Here is a 12582-nt window from a genome sequence, read left to right as displayed (position 1 = left end):
TTCCAGCAAGGAACATGGCAGAGTTTCCCTACACCTCACTCTGGCCATGATTTGAGTGATGAACTCTGCCTTATGTTATGTTCAAGACCACTCCTGCTCTCTGCCCTGCTTCCTTCTCAGAGTCGCTGAATCAGATAAGTACCTTCTAACTTTCTATCTCATGAATGAGAAAGCTCCCTATGGATGACATCCTTCCACATTTAGATTACTGCTCTGGAGTGTAAGCTTATTCCCCAGTGGTAAATATGTTAATTCTACATACTGTCTGCTACACTATGATTTCTTCCTTCTGTGGGAAGCTTATTATTAATAGTTTGAGTCGAACTGCAGTTTCCTGGCCAGCCACTGTATTAATTGTCCTTGGTCAAATGCCAGCCCTTAGTCTGATCAGCTCTGTCTGGGGAAAGGGGAGTGTCGTAGTAATAAACATGACAACCTGTTGCTGCTGCTCCTGAAGGCAGCCAGTTGGTCCACAGAGTTTCCAGCAACTGATCCCAACGCCTGGTTTGAACAAAGAAACTGAGACAATTAGAATACACCTGAAGCACTTTTGTGATTACGTGATGAATGTCTCTCTTTCTGACTAAACAATAAGCTGCATGGGGGCACATAGTAAGTGGTCAATAGGTATTTTTCAAATTAATGAATAAATGCATAAATAAAGCTGAAAGGCGGTAGGATTAAGAGAAATTGGGGGCGGGGGGCTTCCCTGGTGGTGCAGTGGTTGAGAGTCTGCCTGCTGATGCAGGGGACGTGGGTTCGTGCCCTGGTCCGGGAGGATCCCACGTGCCACGGAGCGGCTGGGCCCGTGGGCCATGGCCACTGAGCCTGCGTGTCCGGAGCCTGTGCTCCGCAGCGGGAGAGGCCACAACAGTGAGAGGTACGCGTACAGCAAAAAAAAAAAAAAGAGAAGTTGGGGAAGTCAGGAGGAAACTTGAATGAGTCAAAGCTTTGACTAAGTCAAGTTATGAGTAACCTAAGTTATGAGTAAGCAGAGCCTATTATGCAGAAAAGACACAGAGTAGATGGTAAGAAAGCCAGGAGGTAGTGAGTGGAGAGTGTGGCGACACACAGGGAGTAGCTGAGTCACTTAAAAGTAAAGATTCACAAAATCTGTGGCTGAGGTCTTGGAACTGCCTGGAATCCATAGCCACTCTCCTATCCTGTTCTTCCTTACCCTGATTGCTCATCCTTCCCTGGGTTTCCATAAATATGCATCTTTATAATAAACCATTCAGTAAAGGTAACGAGTGAATTGCCATTTGTTGGGGGGGTCTCAGCTTTGGGCAGCCTGAGGATAGTACATGAGCTCCAAGGAATCCAATTATTTGAAGCACATTATCCCTTTCTGTGGCCAGCCCATATGGAAGTGTCCTGACATGCTTGAATTTAGAGTGGAGCTGAGGCTCAGTCTACAACTCCTGCCATCCATATCTTATTTTTTTACTCCACATTCTAAGAAAACTCTCTTATCGTTCTTGAGCTAGGGTAGCCAGATTTGCTTGGCCACATCTGCATTTTAAAATAGAAGATTAGAAGGAAAAAAATAAGTATTATTTTGGAATAATATTTATGAGTTATGAAGACCATTTTCATCATATCATCAATAATTACTGCTTGATTATTATGAGTCATCAGTTGGTTAATTAGACAGCCATGCCATCAATTATCCCCATGGTCCTGAGCCATTTTTGGTGCCTGTATATATTGGTTTCTATTGCTGCTAGAACAAATTACCACACCTTTAGTGGCTTAAACAACAGAAACTTATTATCTTACAGCTCTGAAGTTTTGAAGTTCAACATGGGCCCCACTGGACTAAAATCAAGATATCATCAGGGCTTCATTCCTTTCTGGAGGCTCTGGGGAAAAATCTGCTTCCTAGGCTTTTCCAGCTTCTACAGGATGCCTGCATTCCTTGGCTCATGGTACCCTTCTTCCATTTTCAAAGCCAGTAATGGTGAGTCAAGTCCTCTTTCCATCATATCTCTCTGACCCTCCAGAGTCACATCTCCCTCTGACTGACCTCACCTGGAAAAGGTTTGCTGCTTTTAAGGACTCATGTGATTATCTTGGGCCCACCTATATAGTCCAGAATAATCTTCCCTTCTCAAGGTGTTAACCTTAATCACATCTGCAAAATCCATTTGCCAAGTAAGGTAACATATTCAACATACTTGCAGGTTATAGGGATTAGGACATGGACATTTTTGAGGAGCAATTATTCTGCAGTTACACACTGTAGTTACAAATTCTTTTATGTTTTATTATCTCCATTTTATAGTTGGGGAAACTGAGACTCAGAGTGGTTAAATAATTTGTGCAAAGTCACATAGCTGTTAAGTGGTAAAGCTGAAATTCAAACTAGATAAGTCAGACACTAAAACCCATGCACTTTCACTATGTCACTTGGCCTCCCAAATTTTCTGTGGAACTTAGCTCATCTATATAAAAATTGATACACCACCAGACAAAAGATTCCTTCAGGGGCTTTACGATTGACATTTTTGGACTCTTTAAAGATGTACTTGGCATTGCACATCTGAAAGGAAAACATATTTCTAGGGCAATACTCTCTATTTCTCCACTGAGGTGTAAAACCAGAAAAACTACTAGACACATTAAATATTTTCCTTAGAAAGACACTGTGGATAATCCTGCCATTTTATTAACCAGGAACGCTGTGGACCTGAGGACTGCCCATGGGGATTTACTGACCAGATTCATGATTCAGTCGAGTTTCTTTCCATCAATGACACTCAGATAAACCTGCCTCCAAGAAGTCAGTGAAGACAGCACTGAAATACTTTTCCAGAGAACTTTGTCAAGTCTCACCCCCACTCCTAATCATACAGTGACTTATCACCAGTAAGAGTACAGACCAGGCTCACTACAGATGCATTCTCACCAGGGTGAGAGCACTATAATGGCTGCTGAGGCTAAAAGAGCGCGTTGCTTCTGTATTGAGAGTCCTTCTCTGCTGGATCTGGGTACTGTATGTTCTCCCTTCAACTCTGCCTCTTCCACATTTCCTGTGACCCTCTCTGACGCCAGCTGTTTAACTGATCAACAGCTCTCCTCCCTGCAAATTGTTTGCATGTACTTTGGTCATCCTATCTTGCTCTGCCCTCTGATATTTATTTACTCACTCTTGATTTCTGTCGATTAATTGGCCTGTGTCTTATTGCTGCTCAAACCTTTGCATTTCTTTTTTTTTTTTTTGCGGTACGCGGGCCTCACACTGTTGTGGCCTCTCCTGTTGCGGAGCACAGGCTCCGGACGCGCAGGCTCAGCGGCCATGGCTCACGGGCCCAGCCGTTCCGCGGCATGTGGGATCTTCCCGGACCGCGGCACGAACCCACGTCCCCTGCATCGGCAGGCGGACTCTCAACCACTGCGCCACCAGGGAAGCCCACCCTTGCATTTCTTGTTGCTGCCTTGTTCTCTCATACCCTCAGCCTGCTGCCACATTCAACCTGAACACTATTTCTCTCTCGAATTCTATATAGGTAGACTGAGCATAGAGTACTTTGGAGCCAACTTCCCTTAGGCCCTTCCACAGTCAACAGCCATTTATTGAGATCAACAATGTCTTAGGACAGTGACTGTTTCTTGATTCTATCATTTTCTTACTATTTGTGTTTTTTAATGCATAATGTGATTTTGGTGCTTAAGTTTTTATCCTTGAATTGCATTCTTCTGCACCTCAGAATGTGCTTCTTTGCAGAGCTTGTTGTGTATTCTTCTCTTGGTGGATGCTCAGAGAGAGGGATTCATTTGTGTGCTTCGCAGCAAATGCATTTTATTTTTCAGATCAGCTGAACTTCTTAACACTATTCAGTAACTGGGAAGGTGGATAATAACTGTTCTCATAACAAATCTTCCAATAATAATAACAAGCATTTAGTAAGTAGTTCACATAAGTCTCACATAATATTCCTTAATCTTCCCAACAACTCTCCAAGACTAGATCACTGTTTTACAAATGATGAAACTGGGGCTTAAAAAGGTCAGGTAACATGTCCAAAGTCTCCTCACTAGCAGGTGATAGACAGATTCAGGAATTCCACCCCATTTTACCAGTTTCCAAAATGCAGATTTCCACTGCCCATTATTGCTGCTGTTGGTTCAGATCCTAGTTTGCAACATTTTAGGAAAGAGAATATCAAATAGCCAGGTAAGCAGCAAAAACTACCATAGAAACAAAGGGAATTTTGATTACCCTCTCCTGATAGGATAAAATGGAACAAAGGTGGCCAAGTAGGGTAGCATCCTAGAGGGACCAGGATACGGTGCCTGGTCCCCTCACTGTCCTAGAGTGGTGCCAAGGTACGGAGCCAATATGGGTAGGAAAACAAGGGGAGGCAATGAATAAGTAGAAGCAAAGGGGACAGAAAGGACTATAGCCTAGAGGAATTCCCAGCATGGAAACAGACATTAGTGGACTTTGTTATAAGACTCCCACGTCAACTTGCATGGATTTGCCAAGTACAATAACACAGTCTGAAAGGGACCAAACTAGAACAGGGACAGAATAAGAGACAGTATATGGTGGCTCCAGCAGCAAAGAAATGATTTTGAGTTCTGAGACAATAGGCTTGTTTGGTTCTTTCTATCAAGGATCTCCTGCACCCCCTATTAGGGTGATGGTGACTGAAGGAGAGGAGTATGGTTGACCTGGGAGGGGTCAGGAGGTTGTTGGTTAATGTGTGGAATTTCTCACCCAAGGCAGTGAGAGATGCCCAAATCATAGAAGCCAGCAGAGCTGAGAAATGTTCAAGGAACCAAAATCCTAGAAGCTAGAAGGAGAGTTTGGAGGTAGGAAGTGAGTGAGGAATGTCACCCACACAAAGAGCCCAGAAAGGGAGGCTGGGTAGAACAGTGGGAAGAGTACAGCATTTTTGTCAAAACAGCTCAGCCCTTTCACAGTTCTTTCCCAATCCGCTAAGACTGTAAAGGCTCTATGGCCAGCCTGCGGCTGCTCACTCCCATGCTCCATTTTCTACCAAATCCACTTTCTCTGTCCTGATGGTCTCCATTTCTATCCCGTCTTCCTGTACCTACCCTCTGCTGCTCTCCCTGTTTCTTTGGCTAGGTCAGATAATTCACTAAGATAAGATAATCTAAGATAATCTTCTTGGTCCTCTATTCCAGCTTCAACCCTTGACAGTGTCCAGATTTGCTATGGCCCCATGCTCTGCAGCCTGCAGGCTGTCTTATCCAGCCAACCTGGTTAACTCATCCCAGAACACCCCCCTGAATCCTTCTTAAAGCTAGTGTTGTTCCTTCCATTCCACCTGGGAACCTGTAGAGTGTTGGCTGTGTGTCATACCACTGACCATGTCCTGCTAAATATTATGATGTTCACTTGGAGGTTGGGGGGAATGTTTCCATTACAGCAGAGGAATCTATAGGCTTTTTAGGTTAATAGGAATTGCTAGGTTTTCCACAATGACAAACAAGAATACCAGAAAACACATTTACTGAGCCACTAACCTTGAGTGTCCTTTATAATGACATTTTCAAGACAAGGCAAGGAAATTTTTCTTTCTGTCGTTCACTTTATTCACATATACCATATATAGGAAAATACATGAATCTTAAGTGTACAGCTGGATGAATTTTTGCAAAATGGACACACTAGTTTAATCAGTACACAGATTAAGAAACAAAACATTATCAGCATCCAGTCCTCTCATATCCCCACCTGATTACCACTCCCCATATGGTAACCACTTTTCTGACTTCTAACAACATCGATCAGTTTCTTCTGTTTTAGAATTTCACATAAATGGAATATATATCATGTATTTTTTTGTTTGTGGCTTTTTTGGGTCAACATTGTATCTGTAAGAGTCATCCACATTGTTGGGCATAGCAGTAGTCTGTTCTTTTTCATTGTTATATAGAATATTATATGAATATATATTGAATGAACTCTTTATTCATTCTACTGCTGTTGGACATTTGGATTGTTTCCAGTTTTTAGCTATTATGAATAATCCTGCTATGAGCATTCTTGTACATATCTTTTGGTGAACATATGTATGCATTTCTGTTGGGTATATATCTAGGAGTAGAATTGTTTGGTAAAGTATACACACGTGTTCGATTTTAGCAGATGCTGCGAAACAGTTTTCCAAAGTTGTTGTAACCAAGGATATTTTGTTATCCTTCCTAAATCTCTTGGATCCAGCAGGAAAGGGGTGCAGCGGCAAGCAGAAATTTGGCTGGCGGTGCCAGCAAGTGCGAGTTAAAAGCAACTCTTCCCTCTCCTCTGCCATTGTTTTTGTCAGGTAGTTTTCTTTCCAAGGCAAAGGGCTTGGAAAATAGATGCCACCCAGCTGCAGTTGGCAGGTGGAATTCCACAATACCAGGGCTTAGTATGAAAGAATGTCAGCTAAGTCAATATAGGATACCAAGCCAGAGGAGTTAGAACAACCGAAAACTGGGCAAGAGGTCAAAGTCCATGTGGCCTAGAGGAGAAAGTGGAGTCCCGCGAAGAAAGAAATGGGATTGACACAAAGAAAGAGGGAGATGCCGACATCAAACTGGCATGTAGGGCCAAGAATCCAGGATGAGGAGAGAAAGAACAAGCAGGTGAAAGGTGAATGGGAATGGGTGTGTGGTTCATGACCAGCTTTTATACACCAGCCTAGAATGGTCAACCAAGTTAAAAGAAATGGGGAAAAAAAAAATCAAAACAAAATAATCTCATCCTACTGAAAACCAAAGCTGAGTAAGCCTTGTTTGGAAACGTCTTTTGAGGATAATTGCAAACTTCTGGGAACTTGAATGGAGAATGTGGGGGTGGAACAAATATAGAGTTTTCTGTCAGAGATGTAATGTTTGTGTAACACACATCTCTCCAGACCACTCTAGTTTGACACTACAATTGGATAATATGGACAGGAGCAGCCTCCACAAGAAGGTCATTGGAACCACAGGTCCCTTCTGAATCTCTCAAGGATATAGGGGGGAGACAAAATCTCACATGCATTTCTGAGTGGCTATTCACTGACTCATATCATTAACCACAGCCGGTGTGCAGCCACTTCTCTGCTGAAGTAGAGAGAGATGCCTTCCTCCCACCTGTTCCATAATTAAGCCACAAAAAAGGGTGACTTTGGGCCCTGTTTCCTTGGGTGTCTTTAACGGTACAGGATGTTCATTTCACTTGAACAAGAAACTGAGATGACAATGTGAGTGATTTCACATTGCGCCATACTCAAAACTCACCTCTTCTTACTGACCTCCCCCAGCCCACCCATGTCATTCCTAATACTAATTGTGTGACCTCAAACAAATTACTCAACCTCTCTAATATTTAACTTTCTCATGGGTAATATGGCAAGAAAAATATCTACCTTTCAGAGTTACTGTGAGGATTAAATGAGATAATATGTAAGGGGTCACCCGTGGTGTTCCCCTACCTCCACGAGAGGAGTGACTAGTCTGGCTGGTTAGATTCCAAGACACTGACCAGGCCATTTTCCCCAGCAGATAGGGTCATGCATGATGTGTTGGATCATACGCAAGAGAAGGATCGCTCCGGGTTTTTCTCCCTTTGTCCCCGTGGGACCGAGTGACAATCCAGCCCAGGCATGCGCTCAGGCTTAGAGAGAGGGAACAGCTAGGTTGTAGTTACACTGTGAAGGTGTGGCCTGGTTCAGCCAGTGTCCATTTTGATTAGGCAGCGTCCTAGCTGTCCTAGTGGTTAGATATTTTTAATTTGGCCCCTGAAAAAGGGCCCTGTAAGCCTCCAGTTCTAGGTATGTGACCTCAGACCACCTTATCAGAAAGTGTAAGCCTAGCTAAAATTCAGGTGTTATTTTTCTTCTGCCACTGTCTCCTGTGTGTAGTTCTCTCTCCAGACCTGGAAGGTGGGGGATGGTTGTGGTCTAAGATGGGATTCTGGTATTCTTTTTTTTCTTTAATTTTTACTAGGGTATAATTTATTTACAATGTTGTGTTAGTTTCAGGTGTACAGCAAAGTGAATCTGTTATACGAAAACATATATCCACTCTCTTTTAGATTCTTTTCGAATTCTGGTATTCTTAAGCCTCTTGATCTAATATTAATTAATGGGACTCCAAACCAACCATAACCTTTAACATTATTAATATTAGTACTGTTTTGGTTATTTATTACTGCTTAATAAACCACTCAAAAATGTAATGGCTTAAAACAACAATCTTGGGTTTTTGTTTGTTTGTTTTTGGCCACAGGGCTTGTGGGATCTTAGTTCGCCGACCGGGGATTGAACCCAGGCCCTCGGTAGTAAGAGCACACAGAGTCCTAACCACTGGACCACCAGGGAATTCCCAACCACAGTCTTGTTGGGAATCAAGATCACGCAAGCTCTGCGGCGCGGCCAAAACAAACAAACAACAACAGTCTTTTGTTGTTGTTGTTATTAATTTCTCATGATTGTGTGGGTTGACTGGTTGGTGCTCTGCTGGTCTCATCTGGGTCTCTAACATGGCTGTAGTCAGATGGCAGCTGGGGCTGGAATCTCCAGGATGGCTTCACTTCCAGGTCTGACACCTTGTCAGGGATGTCCAGAAGGCCAGACCCAACTGGGATGGATGTTGGCAAGGCAAGAACTCACTTTCTCACCGTGAAGACCCAGGGCTTCTCCCTCTCCACATGGACTTATCAAATGGTGCTTGGGGCTCCTGCAAGCAGAGCAGTAGATGCTACCAGACATTCTTAAAGCATAGGCTTGGAACAGACACAGTGTCACTTCTGCCATTTCTATTCCTTAAAGTAAGTCACACATCCAGCCCTGATTCAAGGGGAGGGGCTACATAAGGATATGAATGCCATCAAGTGTAGTTGACTGGGGGTCACTGATGTAATTGACTTCCATAAGAAGTATTAGTATCCGTTTCATTTGCAGTCTCTAGATTCAGTAAATGTACACCAGGATTTACCTCTCTTCTGACTCAGGATAAGTTTTGTTCTGCATATGGTACGATCTCCATAAAGAGTTTCCTGAGAGTTGGGGGTCTCGGTGTATAGGACTGGTCATATAACCCCCACATATCCAGCAACTATCTTTTGTATGTGGTTTAATTTAAATCATTCAAAGAAAGCCTCTGTTGACCCACTCTCTCAAATTTGACCTCGAAGGGCTGTGTAGAGGATTAAGTAAAATCACCTGTGTAAATCGCCTGGCACTCTGTGTCAGTAAGAACTCAATAATGGTAATTATTATTTTATTATTACCAGGGTCCCTAAGGTATTGGGCTGGCCTTGGTAAAAACGTAATGAGATGACTTTGGGACGTCCCAGTTTCCCAGGGCACGTGAGTGATTAATACCCAAGAAAGCGGGTGGAATTGTTAACCTGAGATAATGGGGACAGAACAGGTTATCAGCTGCCCACATGAAAGATGAAAAGAGAATCAACAAGTGCAGTGGCAGGAAGTATCAGAAAAACAACAACAACAACAACAAGAAAAAATAGAAATAGTCTGAGATCAGGTGAATTGGAGAAAAGAATCTAGAGGATAGATATCAGAACAAAAGGAAGAACCATTTATTTCTTAGTCAGCAATAGGCCCCTAACAGGTGATAAGGGTAAGCTAATAGAGAGATTACCTGGGAGGGGAATGAGATGAGGAGCTGCCAGTTTCCAGCTTGCAAGGAAGACAGAGCCAGGTACGGACTAGACTGAGAGACAAGTGGGACCCACATTCCCTTTGGAGCAGTATCAACCTTCCAACACAACCAATTATGGATGATCCCGACAGTGGAGGACAAAGGAAAAAACAGCCCTTGGAAGGTAATAAATCAACTCTGTCCAGAGTGAGGAACCTGAGCCAATCAAAACAGCTTTGGTCTCATCATGATTACAGGGTTAGCATTTAGTCAGTTTATAACTCACTATCTAGAAACTTCCTTTTCCCACATCTATTACTCAAGCTTTCCTCTTAGTTCTCTGAGAAAAACAAAACAAAAACTAATAATCTGTTTGAGAACAAAGAGATTAAATAAGATGTAAGTAAGATCATAGAGGTAAAAAGCATTTTGTAGACTTACAAGCACTCTACAAATGGGAAGTGCTATTATTTTTAAGGGAAGCAGATTCAAGTGTTGCTCAGAGAGGGGGGTGTTAGAGCCCCATGACTGAGGTGAGCAGCTAAAGCTGAAGAGAGAGGGGAGTTGTAAAAACCACAGAGAGATGGTAGTAAAACCATTGCTAATTGTTGACCTTCTGAGCCCTCCTCCAACCTCACCACCCCCAACCCCTCACCTCTGACCCTCACCTCTGTCCCTTTTCCCAACAGCTTTGAGAGAGAAAGTGTTTGGTATTATTTACATTCAACTAAGTTTGTGAACTGAAGTTGCAAGGAAAAAGCTAATGAATATTTAACCACTCTATTAAATTAATAAACAAAAATCTAGATACAAGTAATTCAGAAAGAAGTGCTGAGAGTAAAGCATAGATAATCATCTCTCTCCTAGCTTCATTTCTACCAGAGAAAGACGACTTTCTGAACAGAAAGGGAGCAAAATTTATGGGGAAATACTTTAGTAGTAGGCTGAAAGGAGGGCAGTCATAGCAATAATTTAATTTTATCATAAACACAGCAGGAGGGTCTTTTGGTACTAAATTAGCCTGAAGCTACAAAGCTGTAGAACTGTATCAGAAAAGATATTTGACTTTGTCTATAAGGTTCAGTATAATTTTCATTTATTCTTTAATTCAGCAAGTATTTGTTGAGTATTTATACATATGGTCTGTTTGCCCTCATGGAACTTCTTTTCTGGAGGGTGAGACAGAAAATAAAATAATACATAAACAAACAAATATGTAAGTGGAATTTCAGGTAATGATAAATTCTATGAAGATAATTAAATTGGGAAAGGGGATGGAGAATAATTGTGTACTCATAGTATATTTGTTCCCTCTGAATTTAGCACGGTAAGGGTCCATAAGTGCCAACCAAATAAATGAATAAATGACTGCTTCCTCCCAAGTTCAAGCCCTCACTACCTCATGCCTAGCATATTGTCAATCGCCAATATGGGTCATTCTGCGTACATTCTCCCTTTGTTTTCAGGCATGATGCACACCATTGCCTGATTTAAAATGCAACTTTTTAAAATAGATTTTATTTATTTATTTGTTTATTTATTTTTGGCTACGTTGAGTCTTCCTTGCTGTGCGCGAGCTTTCTCTAGTTGCGGCGAGCAGGGGCTACTCTTCATTGCAGTGCGCAGGCTTATTGCGGTGGCTTGTCTAGTTGTGGAGCACGGGCTCTAGGAGTGCGGGCTTCAGTAGTTGCGGCACGTGGGCTCAGTAGTTGTGGCTCACAGGCTCTAGAGCACAGGCTCAGTAGTTGTGGCACACGCGGCATGTGGGATCTTCCTGGACCAGGGATCAAACTCGTGTCCCCTGCATTAGCAGGCGGATTCTCAACCACTGTGCCAGCAGGGAAGCCCTGAGCCCCAGGTTTCTCATCTGAGGGAAGGGAATGACAACACAGTTGTATTGGTGAGGTTAGGCTAAGTTATGCTGCAGGAACAAACAATCCCAGATCTCAAGGTTTAATACACATGAACATGTATTTACCACTTATTTGATATGTCCATTGTGGGCCAGCATGGGCTTTGTTTCACCTGCACTGGTGGAGGCTCCACCCTCTAGTAAATGCCTCAGACTCCACGGCAACTAAGTCACATGATCTCACTAACAGCAAGGGAGCCTGGGAAATGTGAGTGGGCAGATAGAAGCTGTGGGGCATCCCTGGCACACCCTTTCCCATGCCCCACATTCTAGGCAGGAGGCTTAGCGTGTGGTCTGCTTGTTATGTTAAAAAATGGAGACAGTCTCTAGGTCCATCCACGTCTCTGCAAATGGCACAATTTCATTCCTTTTTATGGATGAGTAATATTCCATTGTATATACGCACCACATCTTCTTTATCCATTCCTCTCTTGATGGACATTTAGGTTGCTTCCATGTCCTGGCTATTGTAAATAGTGCTGCAATGAATATTGGGGTGCATGTATCTTTTGGAATCATGGTCTTCTCTGGGTATATGTGCAGGAGTGGGATTGCTGGGTCATATGGTAGCTCTATTTTTAGTTTTTTAAGGTACCTCCATACTGTTCTCCATAGTGGCTGTATCAATTTGCATTCTCACCAACAGTGTAAGAGGATTCACTTTTCTCCATACCTTCTCCAGCATTTATTGTTTGTAGATTTTTTGGTGATGGCCATTCTGACCAGTGTGAGGTGGTACCTCATTATAGTTTTGATTTGCATTTCTCTAATAATTAGTGATGTTGAGTCTTTTCATGTGCCTGTTGGCCATCTGTATATCTTCTTTGGAGAAAAGTCTATTTAGGTCTTCCACCCATTTTTTGATTGAGTTGTTTGTTTTTTTGATATTGAGCTGCATGAGCTGTTTGCATATTTTGGAGATTAATCATTTGTCCTTTGCTTCATTTGCAAATATTTTCTCCCATTCTGAGGGTTGTCTTTTCATGTTGTTTATGGTTTCTTTTACTGTGCAAAAGCCTTTAAGTTTCATTAGGTCCCATTTGTTTATTTTTTTGTTTTTATTT

The 12582-nt window shown here is 42.5% G+C and overlaps 1 protein-coding gene across 8 annotated transcripts in view; it reads left to right on the top strand.

Moving 5' to 3' along the window:
- Positions 1-12582, top strand: part of LOC117202095 (uncharacterized) — a 130067-nt gene that overhangs the window by 110275 nt on the left and 7210 nt on the right. For 4 of the 8 annotated variants that reach the window (XR_007473602.1, XM_049702342.1, XM_049702344.1 and 1 more), the window contains exon 3: positions 1782-1960. The exons of the other annotated variants lie outside the window; for them this stretch is intronic. Coding sequence is in view for 3 of the 4 variants with exons in the window: in XM_049702342.1 (XP_049558299.1) it covers positions 1782-1960 (179 nt within the window). In the remaining variant the exon portion in view is untranslated. The remainder of the gene's footprint in view (positions 1-1781; positions 1961-12582) is intronic. 8 annotated transcript variants of the gene reach the window in all.

The sequence above is a fragment of the Orcinus orca genome, chromosome 19, assembly GCF_937001465.1.
Source record: "Orcinus orca chromosome 19, mOrcOrc1.1, whole genome shotgun sequence".
Classification (NCBI taxonomy): Eukaryota; Metazoa; Chordata; class Mammalia; order Artiodactyla; family Delphinidae; genus Orcinus; species Orcinus orca.
The sequence above is the reverse complement of the archived record's forward strand: the minus strand, read 5'-3'. Positions and strand labels throughout refer to the sequence as shown.